This window comes from Hydra vulgaris, chromosome 07 (assembly GCF_038396675.1).
Source record: "Hydra vulgaris chromosome 07, alternate assembly HydraT2T_AEP".
Classification (NCBI taxonomy): Eukaryota; Metazoa; Cnidaria; class Hydrozoa; order Anthoathecata; family Hydridae; genus Hydra; species Hydra vulgaris.
In genome coordinates this window covers 7,468,568-7,494,247 of record NC_088926.1, presented here as the reverse complement: position 1 = coordinate 7,494,247, position 25,680 = coordinate 7,468,568, and the positions used below count along the sequence as shown (strand labels likewise).

At 30.8% G+C, this 25,680-nt stretch overlaps 3 protein-coding genes across 3 annotated transcripts in view; 1 reads left to right on the top strand and 2 right to left on the bottom strand.

The window, feature by feature from the left end:
- The window catches only part of LOC100202575 (uncharacterized), a 44,024-nt gene extending 32,276 nt beyond the window's left edge, over positions 1-11,748 (bottom strand). Inside the window, exon 1 of the mRNA XM_065800935.1 lies at positions 11,550-11,748. Coding sequence (XP_065657007.1) covers positions 11,550-11,590 — 41 coding nt within the window. The 5' untranslated portion in view covers positions 11,591-11,748. The remainder of the gene's footprint in view (positions 1-11,549) is intronic.
- A 2,292-nt stretch (positions 11,749-14,040) lies between these two features.
- On the top strand, positions 14,041-15,730 carry LOC100206199 (metalloreductase STEAP4). Its single transcript, XM_065802236.1, has one exon. It carries the CDS (start codon positions 14,096-14,098, stop codon positions 15,575-15,577), a length of 1,482 nt encoding a protein of 493 aa, XP_065658308.1. The 5' UTR covers positions 14,041-14,095; the 3' UTR covers positions 15,578-15,730.
- Positions 15,731-18,464: 2,734 nt separating this feature from the next.
- Positions 18,465-19,440, bottom strand: LOC136082538 (uncharacterized). The gene is made up of 2 exons (XM_065801946.1): positions 19,158-19,440; positions 18,465-18,895 (listed from the first exon to the last, which is right to left on the bottom strand). Exons 1-2 carry the CDS (start codon positions 19,438-19,440, stop codon positions 18,465-18,467), a joined length of 714 nt encoding a protein of 237 aa, XP_065658018.1.
- Positions 19,441-25,680: the final 6,240 nt, after the last annotated feature.

Below are 25,680 nucleotides of genomic sequence, written 5' to 3'. Positions count from 1 at the left end.
ACTTGCACGCAAAAAAAACATACATAGAAGACCAAACAAATAAAATCGAAAACCGAAAACAAAAAAAAACATAGACCAAATGACCAATGGGTCAGGTCAAGTTATCCTACTACTGGTAACTTGTAACCCATTACACCTGCTTCATGCTGGTGCCTTGTAGAATACGCTTTTTTAGGCAAAAGCTAAGAAAACCCAACTCCGACTTAAAACATCCCCTGCCTTGGAGCTCTTGGTTGAGTAAAGGCTAAAGGTAGCGTCTCTATAAAAAATACTCATTTTAGGCAGATGTTAAACGTACCCTGCTTCTGTCTTGAAGAAGGTCTCCTAGGCAAACACTTAGAGGGTAAACAGGTTCTATCTGTTGACCAATCTTGCCCCCTTCTTTATCTATAAGGCTGGCACAGATGTATTTATAACACATTGTTTGCAGCTTTGGATGTTGAATGCTGGATCTTCTTGATTCAATGATGGGTTTTGCTCGTGTCTCTGTTTTTATGACTAGGCAACTCATTCTACTATATCCTAATGAAGACACAGCTCTAAAACTTAGTTTTATGGTTCTTAGGCCGGCTGGTAGTCAGTTTTCACAAATCTTATACTGTTTGACATAACCTGATAATATTTTACAGCTTTTGATTCCATCAACAGCTGTAAAATATCAGAGTACTAACAGGGACACCATCCATGTGCCTTGTTGCACATGGATGGTGTCCCTGATCCTATTTTTGGTGTGTATTGTAAGCAATATTTTGAGCCCTTTGTTGCGGCTTAGGGTTTATTAATAGTAATGAGGCTATTGCTTGGACTATTAAATAGTGTATTGAGGACTATATATCCTTTGAGTCAAGTTGTTTAACAAATTTAAAAGTTACTAAAGCAACAAAAAATATAAAACACAAAAAACCTTACTAATTCACAAACTCTCTAAACCTATTGTTCACTAACATTCATGGTCTTTAAAGTAACTTTTTTTCTGTTGAGTCTTATCTCTTGCAAAGTTCACCAGACTTACTTGCTCTTTGTGAGACTAGTTTGAGCTTGGCTATCAATTCACCGTAAATCTTTTTATATGCTCTTGTTTAGCATCACTTCACTCCATCGCCTTTCTCTTTGTTTTGTATCGCTTTCCTTTATTTCAAGACTATTATTAAAAGGTTTTGTCTAACGCCAAAGCCCGCTATTCTCAGGTCACTAAAGCTCGTATTTCATCTCAAAAATTAGGCTCTCGTGACTTATGAAGAATTTTTAACAGTATCAATAATAAGGGCAAATCTGTTTTTCTAACTCTTTTTTATGGTTCAGATTTTGTCACCTCACTTAAAGACAAAGTTGAATTGTTTGCTAAGAACTTTTAATCAATATCATCTCTTGATTCCACTAGTTGTGTTCTACCTGATATAGCTGTCAAACAGGTTGATCCATTGCTTGACATTCGTATCACTCCAGCTTCTGTATCTAAATTGATTTCCTGTTAAGACTCTTCTATAGCTTGTGGCTTGGACAGCATACCTGCTATAGTCTTGCAGAAGTGTTCTCCCGAGCTTTACTTTCTAAACTTATGGTCTATACTTTCAAAACTATTTAACAAGTGCTTATCAGAGTCTTGTTTTCCAGCCTACTGGAAAGCGCTATCTGTTACCTCTACTTTCAAAAATTCTGGAGAGCAATCTGACTCGTCTAACTGCCGTCCTATTAGTCTTTTTCCTATCATAGGCACGATTCTTAAATCTTTAATTAACAAACACCTAATCTCTCATCTTAAATCTAATAACTTACTTTCTGATCATTAATATGGATTTTGATCTTCTCGCTCTACAAGTGATTTGCTATATTAGGTTTTATCTTGCATTAGATAAAGGTGGAGAGGTTAAGGCTATCGCTCTTGACGTTTCAATAGCTTTTGATAAAGTTTGGCATGCCGGTCTTCTCCATAAGCTTTTTTCTTACGGTGTATTAGGTAACATCTTTAAGACTATTGAATCTGCCCTTACCAATTGTATTATAAAAGTTGTCCTCAATGGACAGCACTCTTCTTCATATCCTGTAATTTCAGGGGTTTCTGAAGGTTCAATCTTTGGCTCTATACTCTGTTTAATTTACATTTACGATCTTCCGGATATTCTCATATCTAAGGTGGCATTGTTCGCTGATGATACTACCATTCATTATTGTCTTAATAAGAAGTCAAAACTCTTTAATTTCTTGGAGGAAGCATTTGAGCTTGAAAAGGATCTCATATCTGCTACAGCATGGGGCTCACAGCGGCTGGTGAACTTTAATTCAGATAAAATCCAATTTTTTTCAGCCAATCATTATCGCAATAATTTAGATCTTCCAATACTTATGAACGGTAATGTACTGAATGAGTTTATATAAAGTTAAAATTTAAAAAAAATTGTTTACATAATTTATTGGGTTGTTACTCTGTGTTCATAATTTTTCATATTCAACTTAGATCTTTATAAAGTTGAGTTACTTATTGAAAGAGGTGGCAATATTTTGAATGAGCTTTGTGTCATATTGTGAGCGACATATGTCAGTGACAACCTTTATTAGATTAATTGTGTCAAAACAGTCGTGTGACAATTTATTATGGCCATCCACAATTTTTTAAATTCTCAAATTTCAAACTATATTGTTTTAATATTTTTTTGTTATTTGTGTACTCAAAAGTAATTTTTATTAAAAAAAATTTTTTGACAAAAAAAAAGTATTTAACAAACTGGTAATAAAATTTATTCCTTTTTATAAAATTACAACATATTTATTCAAGATCAGTACTTGGCAGTTCCCTTTTTCGTCTCTCTAATAGCAAGAAGCCTTTTCGGCATACTTTTTAATCATTTTTCAGCCATTTCCTGTAATCTTTTATTATGTTTTCAATGGTAAATAATATTTCTATTAAATACACTTTATTTGCAATATTTTCTTCAGATATTTCCTTATTTAGGAGCGCCCAAACATTTTCTATAAGATTTAGGTCAGGAGAGTTTCATGGTCAATCAACTAATGGAATATTCTTTTCTGATAGATGTTTTTAAATTGATTTAGCTGTATGACATGGCAACCTCGCACTGCATAAATTTTTTTTTTCACCTGGACCAAACCATTGCGTTAATTGTGGCAACAATCTTTATTCCAGGACTTTTTTATACTGCAACTGATTTGTTAATCCCTGGATATAGAGCCTCCCCATTCCTCTTCCACACATCACTGACCGGATCATCACAAAAGTGGGATGTTTCACAGTTTGAATGATGCATTCCTATAAGTTTTTCCCATTTTTTCTTTCTACGTATTGAGGATTCTTTGTTAACACTTGGAAAGTACTCTCATCACAAAAGCAGGCCCTAAAGTATTATACAACGATTGTTAAGTAAATTTTTAAAGTTTTATGTAAAAAAAAATTGTTTAAACCATTTAAATTAATTTTAACAATTTCCTACCATCTTTCTTTAAACTCCTTTACTTTTTTTGCCTTCTCTGCATCTTTTTTGATCAGTTTAGGCTTAAGTGGACGTCGTGAAATGTAATCAAGATCGAGCAGGCAATGTTGAACATTTGACATTTTAACTCCAGATTAGTTCAGCTTTTTAGTTATTTCATTGTTGGTAGACTTTAAAAATTACGCTCCATAAAATGTGACAATAAAGTCAGTTGACAGTAAGAATATTTTTCTCACTTTTATTTAATTGAATTAATTTTTGAAGTCAGCTGTATTGTAAGCAAGAATAGACAATTAGCCATGAATTATCTTGATGATGGGCACCTTGTTGTTCGAACAGAAAACGAGATACATAGCACCAAGATAAATGACTAATAACTCACAAAGAACTTTATAATCTCCTCTTTGAAAGCAACCTTGTTTTAGAACTTTTATGGAGAAGTTCTTAGTGTCTAACAAGCTTCTATGAAAATCAGTACCTGCCATATACACCTCTTTGACATAATTGAAAAAAAAGGATTTGATCAATATTCTTTGCTTTTTCCTTAATTTTTGGCCAGTTTTTTTAAAAATTTTAAAATATTGCACGTAATGGAGATTTTGTTGGATCTTGAATATAATCCATTGCACGGAAAATATGCCTTTCAGATACATGGTGCCTGAAAAGAACAATTTTTAAAAGACAAAAAGTGTACAAATTACGTAACAGTTTAACAAAGTTTTTAAAATATGTTACTAAAATATTTAATTACCTCTAGAGCAGCCATAGAACAGGTCTTTTAAGCACATGGTCCATCAGGGACTTAGTTGCACCATTGTATTTTCCAGTATAAGAGGCTGTTGTATCTGCACTACAACCAACTATTTGTTCAAGGAGCTCATAATACTCTAAAATGTTCTGAATAGCTATGCTTGATTCTGTGTTTTTGATGACTCAATTCCTAGAACTCCTAGCACAAAATGTAAGGGTTCATTAACTTGGGGGATGATAAAATGAGAGCTAGCCTTTCTACAGTTTTAGACATTTTTTGGTCAGTTCTATAGAGTTTGACCAGTTCTGTATCAAAATAAATAAAGACCTTTAAACTCTTTTTTATTTTCTTCTTTGACTATTCCTGGTTCATTTTCAATTACAACCTTTTTGTTTCTATCTAGACTACTTTTTGATACAACAACTGTATTTAGATTAACACCACCAATCTTGAGGTTAAAAAATTGAGGCTAGAAGTGAAGTTTCCACTCGAACACTGACCTTGTACCTGGTCAAGGAAGAATACTACTTGTTAAGAAGATTATTCATTAAAAGCTCCATGCAAACACTATCTTTACTAATCTTCAATTTTTTTTTTGACTTGAAATCACTATCAGTATTAGTGGCACTTGAAGCTGCTTGAAGGTTGTTCTCAAAATCTTTTATCCTTTCTATGTCCTCTATAACTTTTTTCTTTAACACTTCTTGCTTTTCGTTTTCATGTTGTTCTTCTATACGCATACTTTCTATCATATTTAACATGATAAAACTCTCTGTTTTTATTTTAAATTGCTCTTCTTTGTTCTTGTTTATCTCCATAAGGGTTCTAAGACTACACAGATGTTTGAAGCGTTTATAAGATTTCTCAGGCTTCTCTTTCACTACTTGTTATGTAAACCGAAATCCTGAATCAAACCCACGCTTGTTCCAAAGATTTAATAATTCTCTCAGATTGCATACTTCAGTGAATTCTCTTCAGTTTCTTTTCTTACACTACCTTTTTTTAGATACAAAGCATAGACCTTGACCATGTCTTTTTTGCACAGAATAGTTTTGCATTTAGGTTGTTGTTACTTAATCTGAGCCAATATATTTGAAGAAAAACTTTTCCCAGTGCGTGTAGTCTAAACAAAATTCAAAAGAAAAAAGTCTTTACATATTTGTTTCAATACACAGCTGCTATTAATATTATGTTTTATATCTAGAAAAAGCTTTTCCAAATAATTGTTTTTATTAAATATATAATACCTATTTTGTGCAAACATATGTGGTGGATGCTGAAGCAAGTAGAGTCATCTTTTACATCTATTAGTTCTCTGTGAAGCTAAACTTCTGTTACGGGATTTACCTGAGGTTTCTGGTTGACAATCCCTAAAAGTTCTAGGAAAGATATTTCTTATCAGAGGAGGACTTCTAAAACGTGAAGTTACGTGGAAACTCTCTATATTTCTCTCTCTTACAATACTCTGAGCTTTTCTAGTTCTTGGAGATTTACAAGGAAACCCATCACCATTGTCATCGTCATCATCATTTATATTTTAAGAAATTTGAGTATTTCTGAAAAGTATAAAATTAAAGAGTCAGATATTATTTTAAATACAAGCAATTATTTGAATCGAGTGTTAATGCCGCTAAAACAATAACGAAATATTGCAATGACGACATATTTGAATCTAGAATATCTGACTTTTTTCTTTAAAAACAAAGTATTTCAATTTTTAAATAAAAATATTATTTTATATGTCTTAAATGTAACTTTAATAACTAATATTTGTATACTTCTTATACTTTTTTTCATAAATTTATGAAAAAATATCAGTATCAATCAATTCTATAAAATATACAAAATAATCACACAAACTTGCATTTGAAATAGCCTTGTATTGGAACCCCGACTTAGAGACCTAAATTTTTTTATGGTGGGGACACCCTAACACACACACACACACACACACACACACACACACACACACACATATATGCGATATATCGAAATTGATTCATAAATAATAAACATTTAAAATATAGCTCGCGTGCTTTTTTGCATGCTAATCATCTTTTTTCTATCGGTTTAACAACTGTTACCGGTTTAATAATTGTTGCAAATTTTGGTTAGAACAAGTCTCAAATGGAATTTAGTTCTTGCTTTAGACTATTTAGGGATATTATTAGAATCTTGACTAACTTTTTATCCATCCCACCCCAAATACATTTGATTGGATTCAAATCTGGTCATAAAGATGGCTAGGTCAATAAATTTCCTTTTTTTCTCTTATCCATATTTTAACTATTAAATGTTTAAATATTTTCTTTTTTGTCTATTGGCAACTACTTATATTTTTAAATACTATATATTATTTATTCATTATATGTATTTTTTTAATATTATATCTTCTTTTTTGACTAATTGAGCGTATTTGTACTTTTAATTCATATATCTTCTTTTTTCTAATATTTTCATTTTTTAATATTATATCTTCTTTTTTGACTAGTTGAGCGTATTTGTACTTTTAATTCATATATCTTCTTTTTTTTAATATTTTTATTTTTTAATATTATATCTTCTTTTTACTGTTTTTTCGCTAAATTTTCTACTTGGTTATTTATCATATTATAGTATAATTGTTATGATCTGTAAGGGCTCTATGAAAAGATTAGATTGGTATTTTGCCATCCATATCTTCATTGAGCCCATGTCTGTTTATTACTTATATATTTGTAAGTATACTTTATTTTTTGTGAATTGTAGTTTATATAAACAGCAAAACAAAAAAAATAAAAAATAAAAATTAAATTCCTAGTTAAATTTTTCCGTGGTGCTCATAAGAGACCGTATGGACTTCTTAAAGCACCTTATTAAACACAAAAAAAAACAAACAATGAAAATAACAAACAAATTGAATGAGCTGTGCGCAATAGGGTGTTTCATATTTTATCAATTTTTGAAATCGAACTTGCGAATCGATTTATAAATTGACTATTTGTATAAAAATAAGTTTGAGCAAAAAAAAATTAAAAAAATTTAATTTTTAGGGTCCCCGCCAGTTCGATTTTGGGCCAAAATTGTCGGGTGTTTTAAACGCCTGGCGGGGACCTTAAAATTTATCTAAATTTATCTTTTTTTTTTTTAAATGTCATATGTTGGATTGAATGTTTATCACATAAAAGGAGCATGTCGAAAAAATAAAGAAATTAGTCTACACAATATTTTGAAATTGGTGAAAAATCCAAATTTTCTTTCACAAAAACCTATTTTATTACTCGGTGGCGTATAATAAACTTTTTTTATACCCTAATAAACTGTTTCCAAACCCGGAAAAAACTATAATTTGAATAGTTTTTTTATTAGTGTTAAATGAAGTCTAAAAAAAATAATAATTGGATCCATGGAGTAACATGCCCCGGACACTAACCTTAATGGCCCCTACTTAATAAACATTAGAGAGCAATAAATTGAAAATCCGGAAATTTGATCGGAAAATATTTTTAGAAAATGTATATACCAAGGTACTTAAATAATAATTTAAAATTTAACAACTACTTTCCAATGCGAAGACAAAGTATTTAAACTAAATTTGCGTTACTAATAATAAGTGCTTTAATATTTTTTTAAATAATATTCAAAATGGCTAAAATTACGAGACTAAAAGCTAGAGCTTATTTATTTGAAGAAGAAAGCCTGATAGAAAACTTAACTCAGATAACTTTTGCAACAAATAAAGAATTAATTCTTAACTTTCAGTTTAAAAGATCTAGTAACAAGTTAACTCCATCCAAAAGGTTTATTGGTTGTACTGATGGGCCCGATAAATTCGCAAAGTGCTCCGGACTTGTCAATTGCCCTGACAACTGTATTCTTTTTGCAGTAAAAAAACCATGGTTAGACGGAGGTTATAAAGATGGATTATTAACGGATAAATCTACAAGGTAAGTTTTATAATTTCAATTTATAATAAAATAGTTATTATAAATTTGTATAATCATTCGAACTTAATAAGCTAGTAGATGATTAAGGTTTTTTTGTAGTACCACTGCAACTAATTTTTTTAGTTGTTATTACGTGTGGATTATAGCTTAATAATGCAAAATATAAGGTGCATCTTAAAGTTAATATTTCTATTTTATTTAATGTATTATCTTAATTTTTTCAGGAATAATATTACTCGTTTAATCGATAGTTGGGAGACATTAAAGAAAAGTAAGAATAAAGACTCTAAAGCAGCAGAGAAATCTAGGGAAGAATTCAAAAAGAAAGGTATTTTGGATTGGTAAAGATAATATTAAGGAAATCTTAAAAAAAACGAGCCTTGATAAACTTTCATACTATGTTGATATCCAATTTTTAAAAGACCAAAAGTCCAGTCGTCTAATGACTTTGAGGAGCAAAGACATGAGATATAAAACGGTAAATAAAGATAAGAAGCCTTTAAAAAGTTGTAATATTAAACAGTTACCCCAAATAGACGAATCAACTACAGATCTAGAGCTTCTCTCAGATATTAGTGACGTGAGTACAGAATCAGATATTTCTTTTGATTTATCGCAACCCGGCCCAAGTAACGCAAAACAAGAGTTAAGGAAAGGTTTTGTTAAAGATATTGCCATGACATCAGTCTCAAAAAATATTTCATCAAGAGATCTAGTGCATGTATGTACGGATTTAATCGTAAGTTCAGGCGGAAATGTGGCTGATTTTTCAGTGTCTCATTCAACTATTTGGCGAGCTCAAAAAAAATCTATTCGGGAAAATGCCGAACAATATAAGAAAAATGTAAAAATTGCTACCGCTAAAGCTACTTTTCCCATAATAGCACATTTTGATGGAAAAATTATCGAAGACATCACAGAAGGTATAAAATCAAAAAGAGATCGATTTGCGGTCTCGGTAAATATTGATGGTAAAATGAAGCTCCTTGGCATTCCAGCAATTGATCGTGGTACTGGACAAGCTCAATACGATGCTTTAGTTAAAATACTGGATGAGTATGGAATATGTGATGACGTGAAAGGTTTATGTTTTGATACAACAGCTACAAATACAGGAAGACTTTCTGGTACAAATGTCAGGTTTAGTCATAAACAAAACTCAATTCTACTAGAGTTGGCATGCAGGAGGCATGTTTATGAGTTACATCTAAAACACTTCTGTGAAAGACAGTGCAGTGGAAAAACTAAATCTCCAGAAAACCTAATGTTTAAACGGTTCCAATTAAACTGGAATGACATTAAAAGTAGCATTGACTCTTCAAAGTTTGTAAAATATGACACTCAATCTATTGCTACCACTTTCTTAGAAATCCATAAACTCGATGCTGTAAAATATTGCGAGATTGCTCTAAAAAAAAACACTTTTCCCAGAGGAGACTACAAGGAGTTATTGAAACTAACCCTAATGTACTTATGCCCTGAAAGAGATTTTAAAATTCAAGCTCCAGGGTGCGTGTCTCATGCACGTTTTATGTCCAAAGCTATTTATTATCTCAAGATTCGGATATTGAGTTTGCAACTGTCTTATGAATTGACAGACGATCAAAAGAACGAAGTGCAGTCTACTGCTGAGTTTATCTCAATCTTTTATACCGTCTGGTTTTTAAAAACCTCTTTACCTTACGCTGCGCCTTACCAAGATATAAAAGCCTATTGGCAAATGACAAAATATAGAGGTTACGTAGAACAATATGTTCAGAATGCTGAAACAATTTTAAATGGAATTGATGCCACAATGGTTTCAATGGAATCACATTTATGGTACCTTGATGAAACTTTAATTCCGCTGGCTCTTCTAGACCAAGGTATTTCTGTTGCAGAGAGAGAAGAAGTTGCAAAAATGGTCTTTTCGAAACCAGTTCCTGAATTTTTTCGGCATTCCGAAAAATTAAATTTGTTAAAAACTCTTAACTTTAACCTAGAAAAACCACCAAGTATTGCCCAACTAGTGGGAGAAAACTCTTGGTTCATATTTAGTTTGTTAAACCTTACTAAGCTAAATGATAAACTTTGGTTAAACAGCCCGGTACCACTATGGGAGTATATTGAACAGTTTAAGATTTTTTCCCAGTTTGTTTCCAACCTTGCAGTGGTTAACGACGTTTCTGAAAGATCTATTAAAGTTGTATCAGACTTTGTAAATAACGTTCACAATGAAGACGATCGTCAGGACTTACTGCTAGCTATTCACCAAAGGAGAGAAAACCTTAACAAGGCAAAGACTAAAGAAGATTTGCAATTAGCATATCAAGCAATTGCAAAATAGATAATATAGTTTTTAAATGATGACTTTTATTTAATGATGTAATATTGATTTGTAAATATGTATTTTTTATTTAATTATACTTAAACATATCATTCTTTTTTATTTTTTATTTTTTACAAAACCAAAAAAAACTTTGCAACAATACCAAGAAAATCGTTTAAAGTTGAAAAGCTACCATATACTTTCTAATCTTGAGGCAATAAAACTAATAACAACAATACCACTTTTAACAATGTTGCAGTAAGTTCATTAAGTCTTTTTTATTATAAAAATAACTAAAATAAACAATTGTTATTAGGCTATTAAGGTTAGCGTAAGGGTTAGGTTACCTCGAAGGATAAAAGAAATTTTTTTTTAGACCTGTATATACCTCATTTGACACTATTATTAAAAAAATCTAGGTTATTGATTTTTCCGCGTCTGGAAACAGTTTATCAGAAAATCAAAAATGTTTTTTATACGCGATTGAGTGATAAAATAGATTTTTAAGATGGAAAATTCGGATTTTTCACCAATTTTAAAAGATTCTGTAGACTAATTTCTTAATTTTTTCAACATGCTCCATTTATGTGATTAATATTCAATCCAACATATAACATTTAAAAGAATAAAAAAAAAATTTCGATAAATTTTAAGGTCCCCGCCAGGCCTTTAAAACACCCATCATTTTTGGCCCAAAATCGAACTGGCGGGGACCCTAAAAATTAAATTATTTTTTTTTTTTTGCTCAAACTTATTTTTATACAAATAGTCAATTTATAAATCGATTCGCAAGTTCGATTTCAAAAATTGATAAAATATGAAACACCCTAGTGCGCAAACACCATATTTTGTTGAAACTTAACTTTTGTTGAAAATAAACCAATTAAAATGTTTGTTTATATATATATATATATATATATATATATATATATATATATATATATATATATATATATATATATATATATATATATATATATATATAGATATATATACATTATATGTATATATATATATATATATATATATATATATATATATATATATATATATATATATATATATATATATATATATATATATATATATGATATTTTACAAAAAAGCTTTTTTCTTACTTATATGAGAATTTCGACAAAAGATGCTGACCAATGCACATTTTGTTGTAGGCGAATCTTAAATACAATATGCTGTATATTCTTTATATCCAATTTCACCCGTATAAGTTCTTAAAACTTTTCTCTATAATATATATTTCTTTCTATATCGAAAATGAGGTAAACCAAATTCGAGTTTAGTGGTATTTTTACTTCTCGCGAACAATTTTTTTGCATTCCTTCAGAATTTTTGAGAAATTCCAGAAATATTAAAAGCATACTGCAAATATAATAATTTTATTATAATAATTTATAACAAAAGTATTAACATGTTTAACATGTTACTAACATGTTTGTCTTCATTTTAGCCTTTTTTTACTAAATAATACCTGGAACACTTTTTTGGTTAACAGCTTGGACATTATTTTTCTATATTTTGTTCTGAGAATTCGAAAGGTGCAAAGTATTTATTGTTGGTATTAAGCATTTTATGATTACAAATGTAAATTGAATTACAACCGTATGCTAACAATAAAGAATTTTAAGAAAAAAATGATTTTTGTTGTACGCTCAGCAAAATGAGGGTAAGTCATAGAGGTAGAACTAAAAAATGAAGAAATACAATTCAAATACACAAGACAGTCTACATGAGATAAATGAGATAAAATTATTCAATTTTAAGTAACATTTTAAGCGTGTTTAATACAGCTATTATAAAATAACAACTACAAAAAGGGTACTGTCAGGTGCTGTCCTGACGGCATCTTACAGTACAAACTTGGAAAAATTTATTAGGTGCTGTCAGGACAGCACCTGACAGTACCCTTTTTGTAGTTGTTATTTTATAATAGCTTTATTAAACACGCTTAAAATGTTACTTAAAATTGAATAATTTCATCTCATTTATCTCATGTAGAATGTCTTGTGTATATGAATGGTATTTCTTCATTTTTTAGTTCTACCTCAATGACTTACCCTCGTTTTGCCTTAAGAATCAAACAATTAAAGTTTTAATTAATAATTAATAATAAAAACAAACAACTTTAAAAATATTATGAATAATAATATATTTTTAATAATGAAACCATAATAACATAAACGACTTGTAATTTATAAATATAAGGAATAATAGCATTAAAACATTTTAAAATTAAATATCGAAAATTAAGTTCTCACAACATAAAAAAATGCAGATAGAACCCTATAATTCTCATGCGACAATATATGACTAGCCGACTAAATTCGTGAAAAAACCGACTACAGCTTGAAAATCACCTTCTTCCGAGATTTTACAACTACAACCCCCCCCCCCCTACACACACCAGTAATATCGCCTCTGTATATATATATATATATATATATATATATATATATATATATATATATATATATATATATAACAAATAAATATAGCATTTTTTGATGTTTGAAATACCTAAATTAAAACATTTATATGCTTATACTTATGTCAAATTGATTCAAGGATGCTTTGCAAAAATTGCAATGATTGGAGCCTGGGAACAAAAAAAAGGCTTTCTTATTTTGACAACATCTGCCCCAAACCCCTTCAAATCAGATTGCAGCTACATCAAAATAATATACAATGTTGTCTGAAGTTTTCATTAGGCAACATTCAACTGATATTATATGCTGACAATGCGGATGTATTTGGCCAAGCAAAATACATCCGCATTGTCAGCATATATTTTTACATTATGCATTTTTGATACAATCGGTAATATCATTAAGCAAATATGTTGTCTATGCAATAAAAATGTAAAAATTTGATAGAAAAATAAATGTGAATAACAAGTAAAGATGTAAAAAAAAAATTTTCTGATGGCTGAGATCGGAAAAGTATTCAAATCCTAATGATTATGAATATATTCATTATGACAACAGTGTAAATAAAGACTGCAACGATGGTACATAAGATTTTCTGTTTAAGATAATTCTAATAAATATGAAGATGATCTTGATGAATATTATCTCACTTCAGACTTAACAAATTACAAGTACTATGTATAAATTACAAGTATTATGTTCATAAACGTTTTGAAGATTTTGTTAATAAAGCTGTGTTGTGACATTTTCACTAGAAAACTTTGTGCAATAAAAGATCATTCCTTTTATCGTTATTTTTTTTATGAAAGCGTCTTGTTAAGTTTATTAATTTATACAAACTATGTGGTTGTATTAATGGTTACAGTTTTATTTTAAAATAGCAGTTGAACGCTTACTAAAGCACGTCGGTGAACTTAAAGTAAATTTTTAACCCGAAAAAACATTTTTGAGTGAGTCATTTTGTTAAAATACTTAGTTAAAACCAGAGAATCATTTTATAATTAATTTTCAAAAGGTGCGGAGGTTATAATTCAATTACTTTGACAATTAAATAAAAGATGCTAAATGTATTCGACTAGAAGGGGATAAAATTTTGGGATTAGGGTAACATTTTAATAAAAAGGCATCAGATGTAAATAAGAAATAACAACGTTTTAGAAAAGAAATACAACAAATAAAATACAACATATATTATATAAAAATAGTATTTAATAATATCACAAATGTCTTACGCAAATATTGATGTCGACGTTGACGTTGAGCAAGAAGAAACTCAATTTCACAATTGTTTAGAGTTACGCAAAACCAACGACAGCGAAAGTTACGATGAAAACGAAAACAATGATGAAGAAATAAAAACAGAAAGCAATGGTAAGCCTAGAGTAGCAATTATTGGCAACGGAAACTTTGGCAAAGCTTTAGCAACTCTTTTTCAGAACGCTGCTCTAGACTACTGCATTGGAAGCAGATCACCAATAGCTGGTTCTTCAGTTGTTGTATCCGTTAAACAAGCAATTATCAATACTGAAATTATATTTTTATGTTTGCCGGTATACGCGCACGCAAAGTTTTCTGTAGAGCACTCAAAAATGTTAGAGAAAAAAATAGTAGTCGATGTGAGCAACCTGGAAAGCAGTTCAGATGAGTGCAATGCATTAAAACTTCAAAAACTACTTCCTAAGTCCTACGTTGTTAAAGCGTTAAACACAATATCAGTGTACTCAATGGAAAATGATTTTTATGGGTGCATTCGAGATACATATATTTGTGGTAATAACAATTTGATTAAAGATAAGCTGTGTAGCATCTTGAGAGAAATCGGTATGAATCCTATTGATAAAGGATCGTTAAATTCAGCCATTTTAATTGAACGGTTATCATTGCGATTATTTCCTAATTGGTATTATGCATTATTTATAACATTCCTAACGCTAATACCTATTTTGCTTTATGTCTATCTACGTCTTTTTTGGTTTGAAAAAGACCATAACAAAGAAGAAATGGACGGCATACCTCTCTATCAAGCAAACATAGTTATTTCATGGCTAACATCGACCTTGATAGCAGTAATATATTTAGCTAATGCAATAGCAGGATTTTTCCAATTATATAAACGCACAAAGTACTTCTCTTTTCCACCATGGTTAAATAATTGGATGAAATGTCGTAAACAACTTGGATTAATATCGTTGCTACTCGGTGGAGTTCATGGTTGTATTTCTTGCTTACTAATTGGTTCTGGAGATTTAAAGTATCTTTTAAACACCATATATATTCCAGTTTTTAAACACTCAGTCATTAAAATATACCAAGGTATGAACTGGGTAGCACAACTTTCTATGCTTTTTGGAGTGTTTGCTTTTGCTATCATGTCGATAATGGGAATAACGTCAATATCTTCCGTGTCCGCACAAATGAGCTGGAGAGAATGGAGGTTTATTCAAAGTCATCTTGGTTTCTTATGCTTAGTTCTAACTTTTGGTCATATTATATGTCAAGGTTACAAATTTTGGAATCCAAGCTACATATATGGTTGGCGTTTATGGAAAACAAACCCAAATGGAGTTTATCCGTACCCAATATTTGTAATGGGAATATTTCCACTTGTGGTTATAATTCTTAAGCTTGTGTTGATGATTCCGTTTATATCACGTTATCTTGAAAAAATTAGGAATGGAAGAATTGATGCAAGAATAAGAAAATAAACCGTTTTTATAACTGCATATACACCAATTGCACATGATTTTAAAAGCAATCATAAATATAGCAAAACTCAAAGCGTACTAAGAACTAAAAGATTTATCTTAATTTAAATATCTAAGTTTGTATTTTTAACGGATTGAATAAATACTCTCTACATACATATAACCAGAGATCCAAAGAATTCGCAATTGGAACGTTTTTTTAATTTCAATTAATACGTTTTTAAATTTCAATTAACCACGCATTTTACTTTTTTTGAATTCCACAATTTTATATTTTTAAAAAGGAGAACTTACGTTTTTAAAATAAAATTATTATATTTAAATTAAATGTTGCATACAGAGCCAACGACACAGGGGGGAGGGGCACTTGTCCCCTCCCCAAACTTCCTTTCCTCCAGAGTCGTTGGCAAGAAAGTTCTAGATATAGAGGACTTTTTTTGAAAATTGACGGTTGTGCCCCTCCACTTCAAAACCCGCGTCGTCAGCCCTGGTATAAAATTAAGTGTAAGGCAAAAAAATGTTTTAAACCCGACAAGATAAATATCTAAATTATTTTTAGAAATTTAAACTTTCACTTAAGTTTGGTTACCTTTAATGGAAGCAGTATTTACTTTTATGGCTAAAATGGCTTTTTAACATTTTTGGCTAAATTGGCTTATTTTACCGAACAATAAAATAAGCTTATTTCACTGAACTTTATACTATTATAAGCGAACTACTCATTTTATAACCGCATACATTTAAATAAATTTTAAAAGCGTTTAATATGCGTAAACATTTCTTGCCAAATGCAACAAGTATAGGCCGGGCCGCATATTTTGAAACCCTATATAGGCTCAGAATAGGCAGAAAAATGAGCAATCTGATTCGCTGATTTTGAAAGAAAGGCAAGTGCGATTTTGTTGAAAAATATAATAAAAATCAAAACAAACAGATTTTTGAAATAAATTTCAAAGTAATGATATACTAAGTTTATCAATACAAGTCATGTTACTATCAACACAGGAAATTCATTTTATTTTAGTACTCTTCAGAGTATTTAAAATGTATCAAAATCTATTTATACAAGAGAATTTTCACTCATAAAAGTTTCAATAAAGTTTATCTCGGTGATGAAGATTTCATCTATTGTTAATTTTAAGAAACGAAAAAAAAAAATGTCTTGAAGTAAATTTAAAAAATCTACAAATGTGTTTCTCTTAAAATATGCTCTTGGCCTTAAAGCATTCTCAAATACATAGTTTATATAAGTATGTTGTACGAGACTAATAGTGAAGCACTTTTGCATACAAAGTTTATATGTAGTTTTACGTGACTACTGGTGAAGAACTTTATTTATAAACTGATTTACATGTTTACTATAAAGAGTTGAAAATTAGAGTTTTTTAAAAAAGAAAATTTGTACTAATTGCAAAACTATCTTACATGTTCCATGTCAATATATGAACTCTGAGGAGATTTTGTTTTCATGCTTTGTTTCAATCATAGTTTGGAGGAGGCTGATATATTTTTTTATTACGTAACTTTAATAAAACATCGTGTTAAACCATTAAAAACTTTTTTAAAACTTATAAAAATTTTGGCAGGCTGCATTAAGTTATAAAATATTTGAAAATTTAACTAAAGAAGTGATATTTATGTTTGTCTACAGAACAGTAATTTTTGTACAGTTACATATAAACACTGACATTAAAAGCAAGAAAAAGTATTGAAGTCAAATAAGTTAACCAAATAAAAGTGGATTATGGTATAAATAAAAGTGGATTATGGCAAATGATTGTGGCATTTTTTGTATTGCAGTAATTGAAAAAAAAATTGATTTAAAAAACTAAACTAAGTGGTTAAAATCAAACGTTTTAATGAAAAAAGAGTAATAAAAAAAGAAAAGAAAATTATCAAAAAAAAAATAAGTTGTCATGCTATGAATATTTTTGCTCTTATAAAATGTGTTTTGTATGTATAAAGTGCAATTTTGTATAAAGTGCAATTTTGCAAGATTTCTAAATGTGTTTCTTATCAAATATAATGTCCGTGTTCTATAAAGCATGCTCGATACAAAGTTTATATGCAATTGTACCAGACTACTGGTAAAGTACTTAAAATATGCAAAGTATAAATTTTAAGCTGAGGTAGAGGTTGTTATAAGCTCGTTACTGCATCTTTATACCAACTTGTTAATTATAAACAATTTAACATTTAAAATTTTGGAAAAAGAAAATTTTTACAGATGTTTTGCCAAACTAGCTTACATGCTCCATATAAATCTACGAACCCGAATAAGTTACTGTTCAATAGTGATCTGCGAAACTAAGATTTTAAGTTCGAAACGATTCGAAACGAAACTAAGCCACTTTCGTTCGAATTCGATTTGGTTCGAAAGTACGCTGCATTGATATTGAAATTTGGTATTTAAATAGTAATAATTTATAGTGTGTGACAGAACACAGAACAGAAATGAAACATTATACATTTTATATTTAATAACCAATCATATTGCAGTTTTATAATGTAAACAAAGTACTAAGCAACACAAACTAGACTCTAGAGTCAAATAAAAGTGAATGAAATCAAATGAGACTAGTATCATACAATACAATTACAATGTGTAATAATTCAAGTTAAAAAAAATCAAGTCAACTACTTGCAATGTAGTGCATAAAATAAATACTAGGACTAGTATTATATTTACAGTTATAGTTTAACAGATAATACAATACAAGTAAAAGTACAATGCTATAATGAATGCAAATGCTATACAGTTATGTAAAGTAGTAGTACATGCATAGGCAATTGTTACAGAAAGTCTGAGACCTTAATCTACAGTGTACTGTACTGACTGTGTCTGGCAGGGCAGTCTGGCTTTAGTACGCTACTGCTATGTGTTATACTACAAATTTTCGTGAATAAAAGTTAGTTCAGCCACATGCTCAGAGAGTAGATTACATCGCCTTCTTGTAACAGTGTTACCAGACGTCGAGTTCAATCTCTCCGAATTTAAAGAAGTTGCTGGAATAGCCAATAGTGCCCTCGCTATTCTTGAGAGTTTCGGCAGATGGTGATGATTAACTTTCCACCAATCAAGTACATTGGCGTTCCTTCCAATAGGAGGTTCAATCATATACATTCTGACCTCCTCTTGCACAGAAGCTGCATCATCAACTGGCAGCATCTTATTCGCAGTTGCTGTTGTAAGCATGCTGTCGAAGTCATCCCATAAACTACTTGGCTTGGAGGCTGCAGCTGATGTCCGACCAGGACCTGAACCAGGACCAGCACTTCCAAAAGATGGAGCGGGAGCACCAGCACTAACAGATGTTCCTACAAAGTATTATATAATATAAATAGATGTAAAACTAAAATAGCAAACAGAAATGAAAACCTTTGCATTATTTTTTTATTATTCATCTGTAATTAAATTAAACCACAATGCAGTAAATCTGAAAGTTAAATCTGAACTGCAGGCCATTACCATTACCATCAAGTCTTAATCTGTGTTAATCACGTAACTTAAAACGTAACAGTTTTGGAATTGTACTTTGAATTAAGTTCGTGTCATGATCGCTCAAGGCTCAATGTCCACCTCCACCAACACTAGTACCGCCACGAGATCGGAATTCCTTAGAGTACTGATGAAGACTGTCTACAACAGTAGCTTGCTGTTGTTCAGAGAAGAAGATGGATTTGTAGCGTGGATCAAGAAATGTACATGCTGCATCAGGCAAAGCTGATATGAATTGCGGAAATCGTTGGTCTAGTTTTAACTTTAATTTTCGAGCAATAAGTACACCATAACCCTTATGTGAAGAATCATTGATGAATCGCTGCAATTGCTGATTTAAGCCATGCAAAGCCGGAATTTTCATAGACAACGTTGGGTAGTCTACATTAGTCAAGTTATCATTTTATTCACTTATTGCTAGCTCTGCAGATATAGCATCTTTTTCTTCGCATAAACTCTTCAGCATAAAGTAATCCGAGTTCCACCTAGTAACAACATTGATTATCAGTTCTCGTTCTACCTTTCCTAATCGCTTCTGCTCTCTGTGCAAACTCTGTGCAGCCTGGCAGCTATGGTGATAATGTGACACAATACGACGGCTTTTGGAAAGAACAGTCTGCATTCCATCAATTTCACTCACGGCATCATTGATGGTTAATTGTAAAGTGTAATCAAAACAAGAAAGATCATAAAATGATTGTGAGAGATTCATAGCGCTTTTCATATTACTGCCATTATCACGCAACGCATAAATTGGAACAGTCCGAGGAAGCTCCCAATTATCATTAGTCTTGTCTAAAGATTCAAGAATGCTTTCGCCGGTATGTTCTCCTGGAAACGGCTTGTTTTCTAATGCAAATGTCTTTAGCTCAAATTCAGGGCTTACATATGACAGACAGAAAGAAAGAAATGGATCTTGCGCCCTCGAAGTCCACAGGTCAGTCGTGAATGAATATGAAGGAATATCTTCAAAATCTAGATATATTTCATTAGCGGTTTTCTGTTTTACACTACAATATAACTCAGGTACAACTGATCTTGAAAACATAGTTCTGCTTGGCACCAGATATTGTGGTTCCATTAATTTCATCAGTTCTTTGAATCCTCTGGCTTCTACAAAGTCGTATGGCAACATGTCTAGAGCAAGTATGCGACCAACCGAATTCGTTATAGCGATGGCATTTGGATGACTTGACGACCAATGTGCTTTCTCATTAAAAAGGTCATCAACTTTACTTTGCTTCTTACTTTCATTTTTCAGTTCTTGTTCTGCAAGTTTTCTTTTACGATTCTCTTCATTTCTCGCTACACACTCTTTATGCGCTTTTGGATAAGCAGTACGTAAGTGAGCATAAAGACCTGTTGTTGCTCCAGTTGGACACTGAACAGGTAACTTGCATGTTCCTATTTTGCAAATCCCTATAATTCTATTGCCATTCGTTTTTTGTCTACTAAAAAATTCCCAGACAATACTTCGACAATTACCATCGTTACTATCCGCCTTTGTGGAACTGTATAACTTTTTTCTTTCACTTTTAAACGATAAAATTCGATTAACTTTGGGTTCGCTTCGAAACAAAGATACTATACTTCGAAAATTCAAATTGTTCGAAACTAAAAAAAAAGTTCGATTCGAAACAAAACTAAAAGTCAGTTTCGAATTCGCAATCGAAGTTTCGAATTTCGCATATCACTACTCTTCAATCTAAATTTTGAGAAGGCTGATAAGGCGTACATCAATACTTTTCTTTATATATTATATAGGATGAAAATTGGATATTAATCTAATGGAAATAATTTGAGTAATAAATTGGATAATAATCTATTGGAAAATTTAACAAAAAAAGTGATATTTGTTTTTTCACTGAACATTAAAACTTTACTGAGTATTAAATTCAAAAAATTTAACCAAGTAAAGGTGACTTATGGCAATTTTTGTAATAAAAATAACTTCATCAAAATTAGCTTTTACATTTGAAGAAGCAAGTTTTCAAAAAAGTTGTTAATATTACATCAAAATAAAACATAACGCATCTCTGTTTTTATATTAATAAACAAGAGATATTCACTGAAATTTGAAAAAAGAACTTGTTTTTATTGGTTATATTAAAAATTACATAATAAAACTATAAATAAAGTTTGTAAATATGGAGTACATTTTATTTAAAATTCTTTATCCAATTTTTTTAGAGCAGACACATTTTCTTTTTCTTCTGGAGTATATAATGTAAAATAAATTATTAGCATTATAAATATATAAAATTTATCAAAGTTTGCTGCTTTATTTAATATTATTTACCATTTTTACTATTAATTAATATTTTGTTAAGGTTAAAATCTATATACCAATAAACATGTATTGAGTTTTGAAATTGAAATAAATAACAACATGAACTTGCATGTTTGCAATCTTTCTTGTTTCTAGCTTTTTACACTTAGTTTTTCATAAAGGTGTGGTAAGTTGAGAGTTATTGCTTTTGGTAATCAGTTTCCTATAGCAAAACACAGTTGTAGACATCAGGTTATAGATTTTTCCTAATGGCTTACAATGCTTTGTGATCTTTTGTTACTATACATTAACAAAGGATATCTAAATTTGCTCTTGCTTACAATTGCTTTTAATTTAAGAGTGTTGCAAATCATCTGGGCTAGCTATAACAACCAATAAGCAATATTCTCAAATTTTTTTAGTGTTGTATGTAATTTATATATGGGAGTAATAAGTGTAAAGTTCTAAAAATAAATTAGGCTGTTGTTTCAAAATACTTTTCTTGCTAAATGATTGGATAAATGGGAACTTAATTTGAAAAAAATTATACCAAGTTAATTATAGTCTATTGATATTAGTAGATAAATTTTAAAACTGTTTTAAAAAATCTATTGTATGAGAATCACAGCATAGTCAAGTTTCACCATCTGGTTTATAGTTTGTTACAATGGTTGTCTTTTTTATATTTTAGAATTATAAAAACAATTAGAAAAACAAACTAATTTTTTGAAATCTTTATTTTTAAGAAAAAATTCTAAAAATCACAGATATTTTGAGTTGTGAGGGTTTGTATAAGTATTTGTACTATATTGCACAAAATTGGATAGAAAAATCAGAATTTTTTTACAATTATTATTTGGTTTTTTATGAAACTACTCAAATTTACTTTTATTATTCAATACGTTTTTTGACATTTGTTTTGATTTAAACATACGCGCCAAAGCCTCTCTTTCAAAATCAGCGAATCAGATTGCGCATATCTCTGCCTATTCTGAGTCTGTATAGGGTTTCAAAATATGCGGTCGGGCCCGGTCAGCTTTACGTAAGTAAAAACCAGGGCTGTGGAGTCGGTAAACCGCTGTTCCGACTCCGACTCCGACTCCTTAACTTTATCATGGATCGACTCCGAATCCGACTCCGACTCCCGACTCCGACTCCGACTCCTCCAAAAGTCAACAATTTGTAAAAACAAATTTACCGCGTTAAAATGTTAAGATTGCCTATTTCATCATTATGATATAAATAATCCGACCACTTAGTGCTTTAAACAATATTTATTATAAAACAATTTCTGAACAAATAAATTTTCTGAACTTTTGTAAATAGATATACAATAAACTCTTATGCAGTCACTAATAAAACTATGAATTTGTCCTCAGAAATAGTATTGCCTCCATAAGATCTTCCTTCATGGATGTCCTCAAATCTGATCTTATTATTTTTAGCGCAGAGAACAACCTCTCCACACTAACTTGAGTTGGTGGCAAGGCAGTAACTACTCGGGCAACTTCTCTGACCATTTCAGGATACATATCAATTGCTTGCAGTACTGTTACTTTTGATGAACGGTCAAATTGTTCCACTACTTTTAATGCACATGAAAAACTGTGCTGAAATTTACTGGCAGTGTTCTCTGATAGGGATGACTCTTTTTCCATGCGGGAACGCTTTGTACGGTCTTTATGGTCCAAATATTTCTCAAAATCAAATTCTTCATCAGTTGATGATGTTGAAGATGTGGCAGTATGACCCAATTCTTCTTGTTCCTGACAGTTCTGTAACTTGTTCATTCTTACAGCTATTTCAAACAGAGCTTCTTTTCCTTTAGTCAGCTGTTGATCATCAAGAAGTATCCGATGCATTGGGTCTACATAAACAGCTGCCAAAAAAATCTTATTTTCTAATAGTACTTTTTCTCTCTGTTTCATTGAAGCGGCAATGCCACTTGCAAATAACGCTCCTTTTTGAGACAGGCAAAACATCAAGTTTTTCCACTCCTTAAGGAAAATACCTGGAGTTAAGTCCTCTTCTTGCAGTTTTTTAGTCACTGCAAATGGATGTTGTAGCAATTCTTCAAGCTCTTTCACCTGTTCCCATTGGCTTTCATGTAGCATTAATTGAGGATTAGCCATGTCTACGAGAAAGGGTTTCAGTTCAACCAAGCGTTGAATCATTAAGTAAGTACTTCCCCATCATGTGACTTGATCAATAATTGCCCCTTTTCCAGCGCGTCTCTTCAAAATTGAGTCAACTTTAGGAGTTCTGGCAGCAGTAGCCAATTTTCTCAACTTTTCAATTAGTGCAGCAGCATGTCCTTCTTGCAGACCATCCCGTATAGCCAGCTGTAGCGTATGCACAGCACAGCGCATGTGATGAATGCGAAAACGTATCGACATAGTTTCAACAAGCTCATCTAAACTGTCATGTTGCTGTTCATCTGAAGCAACTTCGGTTTGCTCCTCTGTCTCTATACTGTGTTCCTCCATTTCAAATATATCTGTTTCTCTGAACCCAGTATGTTCTTCTAGCTGCCTGTCACTTTCAGTAGTCTTGTTCATCAATTTAATGGTACTTATCATGTTTGAAGCATTGTCAGTTACAACTGAAAGAACTTGTTCTTTTCTAAGTTCATATTCTTGAAGAATCTTTTCCACTAAGAGCTGGAGAAATTCGCTGGTGTGATGAGCTTTGGTGTCTTTTACTGCCAATGTCTTGGTAACTATTTCATTATTTTCACAAACAAATCGGACATTGATCGCAAAATAGTTCACTCTGTGACGTGTACAGCCGTCCATTTTAAGAAACACAAAGCGTCCTTTGAGAGATTCTTTAAGTTCTTCTTTTTGTTTAATAGCTTCTTCAATCACTAATTTTCTAATACTCTCTCTCTCTCCAGAGAAACGCTAAGCTTGCGGGCCATTTCTCCATTAAGACCCATAAAAGCTGGTTTTGAAAATAATGATATAGGCAAACCATCCTTTACCACAAGCTCTATGATCTTTTTTTTAAATGTATCTACTGTCATTGTCACAGTAACTTTGTCGCTAACAAAATATCTTGCAACTGATATCTGCAAAGTTCTCTGCTCCCTTGCTTGGCTGGAAGTGCTGGTCACTGGTTCATTACTTTGGATGCTGTCTTTCTCTTTCACTACTTTGAATAGTTCAGAATGAAAGCGCTGTAAATGTCTCTTTAGATTGGAAGCTCTTGTAGGAGCATTTTTATTTTTGCCTGCATATGCACTGATCTTGACTCCACAGCATTTGTTTTCATCTGGATCATTTGTCATACATTGACAGACAAAATGTTTTCCATCTTGAGTAACAGTAAAATGTTCAAATACAGCAGACTTAACAGAAGGCTTTTTTGACATTGTCAGTTTTTTTATTGTGTGCTCACAATTCAAATGACGACTGTTTTTCCTAAAAATAATTGCACATAATTATTAAAATGTATATACATACAAATATATATATTTCACAGCTGTCCACTATGTATAAATTTATATGTTAGAATTATATTTGTCCGAGAAAGAAAAATGTGAAAAGTACAGGTGCTATGTTTAGACACCAGGGTTTTTTTTATCGAACTAGTGTAAAGCAGTAGGTCGGGGCAGTAGGGCGGGACTAGTTGAGAAATTTTTACTAATTCTAACAGATCTTCTTAACGGTGCATCGGGTTTACATTATTTTTTCACTATTACAAAGATAATTCTATCTGCTAAAAATGGCTTAGGAAAGAAAAACGTTTTTAGATTTGTTTAAAAAATTATTTGAAAAGTTTAATCAGCTGCTCAACCTACCCAGTGGGGTAAGTTGCAATAAACAAATAATGCATTTCTGTGACTACTATAAACTCTTTTATAAAACTAAAATGAACATACATATATATATATATATATATATATATATATATATATATATATATATATATATATATATATATATATATATATATATATATATATATATATATATATATATAATATATATATATTAGGGTGGTGCTAAAAACAACTTTTTTGAAAAAAATCTGCTCCCACCCTTTAAATGTGTTCTATATAATACAAAAACACTAGGTTTAAAATTTTGTTGAATAAAAAAAATTTTTAGAGGTCCCCCAAAACCCTTTAATATTTAACGGGTCCCTAATATTTAAAAATAAAAAGTTTCTCGAAAATAAGTCAACCTGGTACTCAAATGAAGCAAAATTATATAAAAATTTCAAAAATAACATTCATTTTGAAATAATATAGTTATTTTAGGTTTTACTACGTAAAAATCTTGTTTTTTAGCAAAAAATGAAATAAGTGAATTTTTCATGATAATTGTGATA